The sequence below is a fragment of the Amblyraja radiata genome, chromosome 34 (genome assembly GCF_010909765.2).
Source record: "Amblyraja radiata isolate CabotCenter1 chromosome 34, sAmbRad1.1.pri, whole genome shotgun sequence".
NCBI lineage: Eukaryota > Metazoa > Chordata > Chondrichthyes > Rajiformes > Rajidae > Amblyraja > Amblyraja radiata.
The window spans coordinates 16,557,616-16,570,465 of record NC_045989.1 but is presented as its reverse complement, the minus strand read 5'-3'; the positions used below and the strand labels follow the sequence as shown (position 1 = coordinate 16,570,465).

Genomic DNA, 12,850 nt, shown 5'->3' with positions numbered 1-12,850 from the left:
AGGGACCAGGGCATTGCCTGCAAGGTTGGCTGCTGGAGGCGTCCCCCTGGACAGAGGCAAACAGGCGAGGACCTGGCAGGACCTGCAGCTGCCTAGATAGTACTAGAAATCCTGTCAGGGTGCTCCAGTACTTCCAACAAGTGGACTGGACTTTGGACTGTTTCTTTTTCCTTTGCAACCCACGTCAAAATATGACGACTGTGCATTTGTGAGTTGTGCAAAAGAATTTCACTGTGCTGACCAGACGTGACAATGAAGAACCATTGAATGATTACCAAAGCAACATTCAAAAATATTAAAATCAAGATGATAAATGGGTTGAACATTCATCAACCGATTTATAAATATACCACCTTTAGTTTCCATATGAGATAGTTGCTTTAATTGCATAAATTATAATACATTGTGAATTTTTCGCAAATACTTAATTTAAAGCCAAATATGCTGTATCAGTGTCTTACTGTAATAAAGGAACATTTTTAATGAACATTTCTTTCTGCAGAAAGATATTGCAATATGCGTGTGCTTGCATCATATCCTGGAATTCACAGGAAATCATTAATTTAAAATTCCCAGCATTGCCTATTGTATGAGAAACATCCGGTAATAAGTTAAAGGCTGTAACCTGATCTTCTGGTGCAAATGAAGATTAGCTTCCAGCCTTCTATCTCACTGACATGATGCCTTGAGTTATGGATTATTCCCTCCATCAAATTACTTATAGTTATTGGAAAATGTATCAACGCCAAGTTCAAACTAAAAAACATTTACCTACATGGCTAAGTAGCCAATCACAAATTCTCAATGAACAGCAAACAAAGGTTTAAAAGGCACAATGTAACATTTCCATACTTTACAAAATAGACACGATTAAAGCACAGAATCTCTTTTAAAGCTCATTTTGACACCGCCCATCAAATTGTAAGCATTTAGCGGTTTACAATTAAACTCAATTGTTAATACTAGAAATCTTCATCTACTCCCTTGATTAGAAAGAAGGCTGCCAACAATGCAAAGGATCAAATCATTGTGAGCAACTTCAGATTTCACCACTAATTCACTTGGTTGACAATCCCAAGGTTGCTTATATATTACATAGTGTCATGACAAAAATGACGATAGTTTTATCATTACAACAGCAAAGTACCGGCTACTGCCTAATTTGTTTTGTTCAAAAGTTCACAAGGGAATTACATTAGGTTAATCAGATCCACAAAACTGGCTTGGAAGCAAGTTATCATTTATCCTAAAGGTTTCCAAACAAAAATGATATAATATGAACAATCACATTCATCTTTCATTAAAGGACAATTGACAAAGGACATTTATTGTCACAAACACCATTTCTAGTGTAGTGAAATTAGAGTTGCCATTTGCAGCACACCAATAAAAGTAAGACACCACATTAAAAAAGAACATAAAGTCCAGTCCTCTTCCCCTTCGTTCACCCATGGTCGGGCCTATTGAGGCCTCCGCAGTCGCCGCAATGGCGGACCGATGTTCAGGCCCTCTCGCCGGATGATGGGGCTTCAGCCTCGGGAGAACACTCTTCAGCGGCTTGGAGCGTCTGGAACGGCCGCTTGCTGCCAGAGACCGCGGCTCCCGAAGTCCACAGGGCGCGCTGGTCGGAGCTCCGACACTGTCGATCTCGGCGAGAGATCCCAGGCTCCGCGGTGTTCAGAGTCAGCGCCGCCGCGGCTAGAAGCTCTGCTACGACAGCTCCGCGATGTTGGGAGTCGGCGGTCTCAGCACTCCGGAGCCCACCGCACGGCGACTCGGGCAAGGCATCGCCCGCTCCGCGATGGCGCCCCAGCGCTGTGCCGCCGCCGAAGTCGAAATTCTAGCCGGCCCCGGCAGGAAATGCCGCTCCAGTCCCGGTAGTAGGCCGCGAGGAAGGGGCGAAGATACGGCCCAGAGAAAAACCGCATCTCCGACCAGGTAGGGACTGAGAAAAATAGTTTTCAAAGGGCCCATTTCACACTGTACAGCCATGAACTGTTATTATATCATTCGTCATGATGATGAATTGTAATTTTATATGTTTTTTAAAACAACAGACCCACCCTCCAAATTAATTAATCTGAAATATTATGGTGGAAATTAGGTGGAAATGCGCAAATCATCAAACATACAAATGGATTGCCTGTAAAGATGGTTGTGATTATAAACTCAGTAGAAAAAAGTTGGGATTGGAAATCAACCTGTAATGCAAAGAACCCCCCTGAAATGTACAAATCTGTCTGAGACTAAATTGAAAAATTGCATCCTAGCATCCTAATTCACAAAGCCAACCTTATAAATTGGCTTTCTTACATTGGTAGATTAGTTAGAGTTATACAGCACAGAGGTATGCGCGAGTGTGATCGAGTATCCATTTACACTATCCTAAACCCATTTTATTCTCCCCACATTCCAAGTTCCAATCACTCACCTTCACATTCTGGGTAATTTATAGTAGCCAATTAGCCTGCCAATGCATTTGCCTTTAGGATGTAGCAGGAAACCATCGCACTCTGGAAACCAATGCCATCACAAAGAGAAAACTTCATACATACAGCAATGGAGGTCAGAACTGTACTCGGGTCACTGGAGCTGTGGGGCAGGGGGTTTACCAGGCACTGCACCCCAAAGTAAATATTTTTAACTTAACATTTTCGATATTAAATTCAGACTCCAAGTAAACAATATGCACTTTCTCTAGTCATTTTAAAGCTTGGTTCACAAACTAATTATGTACAAAATTAACAGGAATCATATTTCACTATCGGTTGACACGAATGAAATATTTAAACCGTTTATCCTCCTTTATCCGATGCCCCTGCTGTACAGAATTAGCAAAACAAAAGTGTAAGTAATTTCCAAAATCCTCTAAAAAAATTATATATTAGACTATTTTTGCAATATAAAAATCGAATCAATTCTGTTCAGTATTCTGTTTTACAGCTAGATGCAAAACATGTTTGACTTAGTTGGTAATTTAAAACATATGCTTTCTCTTTCACAGAAAACTTCAGTGTTACAAATTTAATGTTGAAACAATTGCAAGTCAGGAAGAACAGATGGACTGAAACAAGGGATTTATAGTCTGCAGTGTGGTATGTAATGATGGAGCAGATGGAATGCATCAGCATCAGCTACAACAAGAATGATTTAAGGAATAACCTGGCTTCTCTTGCCAAGTAAAATGGAATGACAGAATCAAGTTACTGTAGCAACCCAGGTCCACCTATCAGTGAAGTTCTACTTTTCCGTTCTGACCTTCCCTCCTTAAACAATGCATTTAAAAACATATTTTCAATTTATTCACTCAACAATCTGGTGATGTTACTTTGGTTTTGAAGCAGGTGACAAATTATTTTGATAAATCACATTCTTTCAAATGCACGCAAGCATATATTAATAAAATAAGATGAAAAAATGCAAAGTGATAGGGCCTGGTTGGTGTACTGAGTTAGCACACTGCCCTTCTATCTCTGTTCAAAGATAATCCAGACTACTGAGATGACAGGTACACAAAAATGCTGGAGAAACTCAGTGGGTGCAGCAGCATATATGGAGCGAAGGAAATAGGCAACGTTTCGGGCCGAAACCCTTCTTCAGACAATGACAGTTTCTTCTCATTGACAATCAATGTTCACCAGGAACTAACAGGGAAGAGTTTCAATTTGAAACTGTACACAAGGATCTAAACTGCTTCCTCATTGAGAGTGGGGAAAAACATGTATTAACAAGAAGGGACAACATGAGTGGTGGGCAGAGAGCACGAAGGAAGGGGGCAAAATAAGTAACCAGAACCAAGTTGTTGAAAGCAACTCAAACTGATACTGGAGGGATACATAGATCTTATAAAAATAGGCTGATAAATCAGCTTTGCTTTGCACCTCGTGCTTAGACACATAAAAATGGATAACATATTGCTGCACCAGTTCTAACCTCTTATCCATCTGTACATCATACCTGACCCGAAACATGATCTTCCACAAATATTTTAATCAACACACAAGTATAAGATATATTTCCATCACAAAACAATAGAAAGCTAACTCTTTTACTTTTGATAACAGCAAAACTCGAAGAGCAATCAAGACAAACAAAGAGACCCACAAGTAACTACGTTTGAAAATATACTGTGATGGTTCAAATTGGGATATTTATTGCGATAAAAACTTCCACCCCATCTAAGGATTTGATAACTATTCTGAATGGACGTTGAGATTGATGTGCCACTGCCAAATGGTACACAATGGATAATATAGACCATTCAAGATTGCACTACCTTCTAACAACCTATTATTTCTATCATTTTCATTAAATTGTGTAAACGTTTGTTGGTACTTCCATGTTATACAAGATTCAAACCTAGGGCTGTGAATAGTTAAGGAATTGGGAAAAGAAGAAAGGTAGTTAATCCTCAAAATTCATTAAGCCGTGTTTACAATATTATATATGGTACACTATTATATGTGGCAGCAACACTTATTTAGAAGCACAATTGAAAATCTTTGTTTCTTTATCATTTGTCCAACTGTGAATTACCATTAAATAGCATGACAAAAGTGTAGAAAATTATTAAATTTCCAGCATTATTAATATGTTAAATACAAATAAAATACAACCCTGTTGGTTTTGTCCATAAATACTAATTTTCCCTTTTCCCAGAAAACATGCAAAAACAGATAGAGTTATGTATAAACGAGAATGAGCCAATATTGAATCATGACACTTCAATCAAGGACAATATTGGGAAAATAAGAATCAACTTCTCAACTCCCTAATCAAAAAGGGGAAATTGTTTATTGTTCTCACTCTTGATCATCATTCTCGAGTCCATACATGAGACAACAATTAGGAAATTCAATCTTGGTCATCCGTTAGCATTCCAAAACCCAGCACTCAACTATCAGTAGGAGACGGTCTGAAGAAGGGTCTTGACCCGAAACATCACCCAATCCTTCTCTCCAGATACTGCCTGTCCTGCTGAGTTACTCCAGCATTTTGTGTTTAACTATCAGTAGGAGACATTCAGGTACGGTATGAGATAATAGTCAGTGACCCAGCAGGAAGAGAAATGTATATCAACCATACAGAAATGGATAGTATCAATTTTCAATTTTGCATCTCGTTTCAAGATTCTTAATCTCATCCATTTACCAAACTTTAAATATAGAATATAGGTTTAAAACAATAGCAGTGGTCACCTTGAAATTCTCACATACCATTACTTCTTGTCCTGAAAATGTAATCAGTGTGTAATATAATGAGGTGGGCCTCTAGACTTCATCATTCCATCAAACTAAAGGCCAGGTATCCTTGTTCTCCCCTCCCTAAAGAAACCCCTTCAAACGTTGTGCTTTACCTTGCATCTTTATCTATTCACATTCACCTATGCTCAGTTACACTACATTCCAGTTAAGAATTCAAGAAGGAGCAGAGCTAACCCTTTAAGGCCAGCCACGTCCACTCCACCAAGTCTGCTTCACAAATGTAATAAAAACAAGGTAACAGTAAAACCATAATCGACCACACCAGCATTTGGAAATATTGATTGTTCGGCATCTGGTTCACTGGAGCTCCTCTTCCCCATGCTGACTTTAAATGCACCATTTCTCATGCTTTCTTCAAACACAATAGCTTCACCGAAACTAATATTTATTATGAAATTGGACAATGTGCAAACAAATTGAATTAAAAGCACGTTTGCATATTAATAGGATTAATATACAATTTTCCAGAAACTCTGCCAGTCTAGCATCACTAAAATGTTGGTATATTGCAGTTTTACTGCATATCCTTTACTCATTCACTCGCCCATGTATCAGCCTCCCCCCCCACTCAATCCCACTTTAGCCCCAAATCTTATGATCTCAAACTTGAATGTGCTGAATAAAAAATCAACCACATCCCTCAAGAGCAGAAAAAAATGTAGATTCATGCCTATTTGAGCTTCCCCTTATTCTGAGACTGCACAGTGGGTTCCAACTTCTAGAAGTTATAGAAGAAAATATTTTCCACGGATTCCATCCTCCCAATTACACTCAGAATCATAAGTTAGAATGAGATTCAGCATTCCATTCCCATTATATTCCCATCGATTATATAGGCCCATCCTATTCAGTCCCATAAGGCGATACCCCCATCCCTGGAATCTGCACATACTGGTTCTACAGCAAACATATCCTTTCTTGAGTTCAAAAAACAAAACTGCACTCAACACTCTTGGTGTGGTCTCACCAAAGCCATGTACAATTTGCAGCAAAGTTTGCACTCCATTCCTCTTGCATAAGACCAAAATATAATTTGCTCTCAAAATTGCTTGTTGCACAATTATATGTAAAAGGATTTTTTAATTCTCTAAATTCAAAAATGGTTCCAATTCTTTTAACCTGTTTGCTTCAAGACTCGCTTTCAGGACACCGTGCGAATTTTATACAGCTTTAGTTTTAACCAGCTTTACATTATCAGTTTGCACACTATTCCTTCATCTGGATCGTTAACAGAGAATGAGGACTGATGCTTGATGCACTCCAACAGCAAATTCACCAACCAGAAAATTGTCTACTTATTCCAATATTTTCTGATGGCCATGCCAATTCTGCAGACACTAATGCTGTTGAACAATATATATTCTTTATTGATCCAAACTACATCTTCAAAACCCTAAGTACATTTATAAAATGTTATTTCTTTTCCACAGATCTGTATATTCTTAATTAGATGTTAAAATTTCTTCTTATCACTTTCATCATGAATTTCAGCCTTTTCTACACATTATGTTAAGCTAACAAAACTGAAGTTCCCATTATCTATGACTTTTTTTGTGCTGCATAGGTTATCTTCTAATCTTCTGGGGTCACTCGCGAATGCAGAACATTTTGCAAAAAAACTTCAATTGTATTCTCAATCAAAGTGGGTAAATAAACCTCATGTACAAGTAATATGTTGGCCTTTGGCCCTATTAAATTCCGCAGAAACATTCATTAATATTAATTATCAGTTTCTCATTCATATGACCCATAGTTCTCTATATATAATTTAATGTCATCTACTTTTACAAAATATTTGCCAAATGCCAGAGTCAGTTATTCCCCGATCATCTTTCTATCCTGTCTCCAACTTGCAGGGACTTATTTTAACTTTTTCTTTCTTTCCATTAAACAAAGAATGTAGAAGCTTCACAAATATTTCTTGCTTGATTACTTGCATAGTCATTCTTACTTAATTTTGGTTTCAATGACCGAATTTCAAATATTTGCCATTCTTCATACTTTTAAAATTTTAATATTACTTACAGAAACCAGCTCCTCACAACAAGGTTTAATGACTTTCAAATGTAGCATTAGAACTGCAATTTGTCATTTTGGAACTCAACACTCAACAATGTTTCATTAAAAAAAATTCTCAACCAATTCTCCCATGAACTCACCTTAATGTAACTCCATAAATGCCTATAGCTCTCAAAGAACTTTATTTTTGAATAAATCCAATTTTAGTTAATCCACTCCTGATGATTGTGCCTTCAGCTATTGATCCCTAAATTCAGGAATTATTTTGCTAATGCCTTCGTCTCTTAACACCTTTTTCCTCTCAGATCTTTGACAAAACTTTAATCCATATCCCCTAATCCCCTTATGTGGCTCGGAATCAAATATTGGTTGATGGCATTTCTGTGATACATTTGATTTTTTTTTCAATGTTAAAGACAAATATAAATCATTACTCTTCTAGATAATCACTAAACTATTACTATTCGACAATTTGAATCCAGCAGGATTTAAATCTCAAGTTCAGTAGAAGGGATATTCCAAAATGAAAATCTGTCTCCATTGAAGTAATACTATAAACACAAAAACGATATAATCTTCAACTTGATTCAGTCAATAATGTCATACTGTGCAGTGGAAAAACTGCCCTGCCAACGTTTTCAATCGCTTTACTCATATACAACATTTTTAATAACTCAATTCCCCATAAAGATGTTCACAATTGTCGTCAGCACCTCATGTGTCCAAATCAAAAAATAGATATAGTTATCATTAACACTATGATTATGATGTGCATATCCATTATTTGTGAATACTACAATTTCAACCAAATACCCAAAAGCTTGCTGAAATGGCAACCCACTTGCCTCCAGCCTCTGATATAACTTTCAAAATGTCACTCTTCATTCTTTCGGGAGAACATCAAAACTTAGTACATAATTGAATAGGAAGACTTCCCAGACAACAGAAGCAGGTTAAATGTCAAAACTGACATCAGAAAATTCTACTTTCAGCATTCCACTTACTAGCATTTTGGATTATTTATAGCTTAGTATTTGAACTTGCAAGTTCAACAGCCTAAAAATCAGAAGGAATTTATTGTACTTATTTTTTTAATATGACTTCTTTTGAACAAAGCTGATGCTTTGGAAAATAAATTGAAAACTTTACTAAATTGTGATCTACCAACATGCAACTTTTAAGATGTGAAATTGTTAAATTAGTGCAAATATAAAATCAAAATTAAAAAAACATAGGATAATATTACACTGGAAATGTTAGTTAACCCTTTGAGTACTGAACGCCCCTTGCAGCTTTCAAAATGTGTGCATTTTCCATCATTCTTGCAAATGCCGTTTTATTTTAAAGGTTCTGATTTATGAAAATAAATATTATTGTTCTCAAAGGGTTAAATCAGCACACATTAGTGTTGTTGATGAATGTCCTTGAGGTCAGTATTTTGGTTAAAAATCAAACATGAGGGTCTTTTTTTGCTCCCCTGTGAAATTATGCTACTTGTCAAAGAATTTTTTTAAACTAGTTTGGGTAATTAAGTTTTTTTTTTAAAGATGCTAAAAGGTTTGATTCAGTACTCACAGATGCCAAAGCTTTTCCAAGTGCATCACCTGTCTGTGCACCCCAAGCTGCATTTCCTCTGTTCCCTATATACAATATAATTGGAGCATAAAACACTTGGATTATTCAAAGGATCAACATTGTTTTTTGCACTTGAATGAAAATTTTGTTCCATATATCTTCAATTAATTGCATAAGCTGGATTTTTTTTTTAAATTAAGGAACAAAATTGCAATTTAGCAGTTGCAAGTAATGCAACTTCATTTTTTTTTTAAATCAATTAGCTGATTATTACTTTCCACTTGGGCGTGGAAGTGAACATTTTTTTGTAACATACCCAAAAGGTTTTCTGATCCATTGACTGGTGGTGTGTGTGAGGCTGCAGCATAATGGGAGCTGGTACTTCCTCGATGGAAGCTAGACATTGGGGGAAGACTGGGGATGATGTCTGTAGGTGAAACTGAATGTGGTGGATAGTTCTATAAAAATAAAAACACCAAGTAACAACCCTGGATGAGAACAGTCAAATAATTACAGTAGAACCTGCTTAACAGCCATCCTATTTGACAGAGAAGACTTCCGTGAAACCGCACTAAATCGGAATGGAACTGCTTGGTTTGTACCACAAGAAAATGCTTACAAACACCCTTCTTTTTGAAAAATAACTGATTAGATGTATTAGTCAAACATGTTAAAGACACATAATCAAAGTAAAATTAAAACTTCACCAACCCTTTACGTTACTGGTGGATTTTGATTTACAAACAACAAATCTACAACATAATAATAAGGAACACGTTACTTTGACATGGTCAGATTTTATTATGTCATTTTATATGGGGGGGGGGGGGGGGACAATGTATAAACACAGCTGTAATTTCTACATGGTGAAACCAAAATGTATAAAAATACCTTTTACTAAAATCTGACAATGTGCACTACAATCACATGTGATTTTTTCTATTACAAATCTCAAATTGTGGAGTACAGAGGCAAATAAATAAATGATGGGTCTTTGTGCCAAACATTATGGAGGGCACTGTACATGACTTCATAACTATCAGTCCAGCAACTCAAGATGATCAAACACCATAAGCACTAAAGTCTCGCACTTCCTCGACCATGCCTCTTACAAAAAAAATGTTTTTGCTCAAATGAAATGAACTGGATTTTAAATATTATTTAAAATATATACACAGTTCTTAAAATATCCATTGCAACATCCCTATTTGAAATAAGATTCAATCAAACGTTTAAACTAGTTTCTTTTTAAAGAAGTCAAAAGCATATGGTATTTTCTTGAATTAGAAATTTCAAAATGAACTGAAAATGGTGACACCAAAATGCTAATTTATCCATAGTAATCAAAAACATGCCTCATCATAATAGGAGCTTGTGTGCAAGAGATAGTGTTATTAAACACACTTCCTTAATCCACCTCTTGGCGATCTAACTACAGATTGGCTTCACTGGACAATAAATATGGGGATAGGGAGAAAGAGGGAGAGATCTGGTGATTTTTTAGAGATATTATATAAAATCTTGAGGGGAATGGATAAGTTGAACTCACAGAATCTGTTCACCCATTATAGGGGAACCAAGACAGGAGGGTGTAGATTGCAGGTAAGAAACAACGCAAGAGGCAACTTTTTCCACACAAAGGGTGGTATCTTTATGGAAGAAGCTGTCAGAGGAAATCTTGAAGGCAGGTACAATAACACCATTTAAAAGACATTTGGGCACACACATGGTTAAGAACGATTTGGAGGGGTATGAACCAAACATGGACAAATGGGACTAGCTTAGATGAGACACCTTGGTCGGCACAGAGGAATTGGGTCATAGAGCCCGTTTCCATGCTGTATGACTCTAAAAGAAAAGGTGCCACTTAACCGAAAGAAAATAACCAACTTTCTCAAATAAATAACTTGAAGCCAAAAAATACATAAACCATGAATTAGTTAAACAGACAATTGATATATCTAAAATAGTGTATCAGAGGGAGGAAATAAGAATATCAAATAAAGGTTTGGAGCTAACATGTTTACGAGTCAAACAGAAGCTTTCAGTGCTAAAATTCATGATTCCACATCTGTATAAACTAACCTCGTGGAATTCACTGCAATATCGAGATAAACATTTATAAACCCAGAGCAGTTTGCTAAATACATTTGCATATATAATCACAACAGTGATAAACTGCATTTCAGAGCCACCCCCGTGATTAAATTGATAATTCCATCTTCTCATTCGTCCAAACTAATTAAAAACAAGTTGTCAAATATTTCATTATTGGCATAATGAAATTGGTGCTCTTTAACAATTGAATGCATCCTTGATAAATTAAGTTTACAATGCAATTCAAAACCAAATCTTTATCAAAAAATATTTCATTCTGATTTTCATGAGTTGTAAATTAATATAATTCAAATAACTTCAGGTCAAGCTACTCAATACAAATATGACTCCACTCAACTCTAAAAAATACTTTGTTTCCATTGTTGTTCTAAACAAAATTTGTTAAGAATTAGCCAGAAAAGGTTTGTGCTTCCCAATTGCTCTTTCCATTCCAACTACAGCTGCCATTGAATGTAATGCTGATTAAACTCAGCTGCAAATTGACAAAATGCAACTGTTACCTTAGTAACTTGTGCCTTTGCTCCAAACATGAGCTGAAGCACTTGATTTTTTATTTTATTGATGTACCTTCCGCTTTGAACATCAAAGCTACTTATTGGAAAACAAAACTTGACATAAATTTACATGATCTCCTTTGCATTTCCCAGATTAAGCCCCACAGAACCAACCCGACTGACATAACTCCAAGCATCCTTACCCAATGTATCATATTTAAAATTCTTGGTGTCATGTCAAAATCCCTTCACTGCCTCACCACTCCCCTTACTCCACTACTACCAACCACTCTCTTACAATTTCTGAATCATGCATTTAAGAAGGAACTGCAGATGCTGGAAAATCGAAGGTAGACAAAAATGCCAGAGAAACGCAGCGGGTGTAGCAGCATCTATGGAGCGAAGGAAATAGGGAACGTTTCGGGCTGAAGAAGGGTTTCGGCCAGAAACGTTGCCTATTTCCTTCGCTCCATAGATGCTGCTGCACCCGCTGAGTTTCTCCAGCATTTTTGTCTACCTTCTGAATCATGCATCTTTTAAAGTTTATGTCTCCTGATATGAAAACATTCATTGGAGGGATTAGTTTCTTATTTAACTGATCAAATTCCACAATCACCTAAGACACCTTGAAAAGATTATCCCTTAAATATTCTATATTTGGCTGAACATAGGTTTCATGTTTTACAGTTGTTCGGGACTTTTTTTGAATTCTAAACTTTTCAATCTACCAAGTATAGGAGTAGGCAGCAAACTTTATATGCATTCATCTGTGCAGTTTTGGTCCCCTAATTTGAGGAAGGTCATTCTTGCTATTGAGGGTGTGCAGCGTAGATTTACAAGGTTAATTCCCAGGATGGCGGGACTGTCATATGCTGAGAGAATGGAGCAGCTGGGCTTGTACACTCTGGAGTTTAGAAGGATGAGAGGGATCTCATTGAAACATATAAGAATGTTAAGGGTTTAGACACGCTAGAGGCAGGAAACATGTTCCCGATGTTGGGGGAGTCCAGAACCAGGGGCCACAGTTTAAGAATAGGGAGTAAGCCATTTAGAACGGAGACGAGGAAACACTTTTTCTCACAGAGAGTGGTGAGTCTGTGGAATTCTCTGCCTCAGTGGGCGGTGGAGGCAGGTTCTCTGGATGCTTTCAAGCGAGAGCTAGATAGGACTCTTAAAAATAGCGGAGTCAGGGGATATGGGGGGGGGGGGGGGAGGCAGGAACGGGGTACTGATCAGCCATGATCATATTGAATGGCGGTGCTGGCTCGAAGGGCCGAATGGCCTACTCCTGCACCTATTGTCTATTATCTCTGCTTAAGAGTTAATTAATTATAGAAATATTAAAACAGATGTAAAGATCCACTTAAAGGTTCATACAAA

General features: G+C 37.1%; 1 protein-coding gene across 26 annotated transcripts in view; it reads right to left on the bottom strand.

Annotated features, from left to right (window-relative positions):
* tcf12 (transcription factor 12) overlaps positions 1 to 12,850 on the bottom strand; it is a 151,690-nt gene that overhangs the window by 35,079 nt on the left and 103,761 nt on the right. For 21 of the 26 annotated variants that reach the window (XM_033050557.1, XM_033050558.1, XM_033050564.1 and 18 more), the window contains 2 exons: positions 9,175 to 9,316; positions 8,859 to 8,923 (listed from right to left, as the gene is read on the bottom strand). The exons of the other annotated variants lie outside the window; for them this stretch is intronic. In XM_033050557.1, coding sequence (XP_032906448.1) covers positions 8,859 to 8,923; positions 9,175 to 9,316 — 207 coding nt within the window. The remainder of the gene's footprint in view (positions 1 to 8,858; positions 8,924 to 9,174; positions 9,317 to 12,850) is intronic. 26 annotated transcript variants of the gene reach the window in all.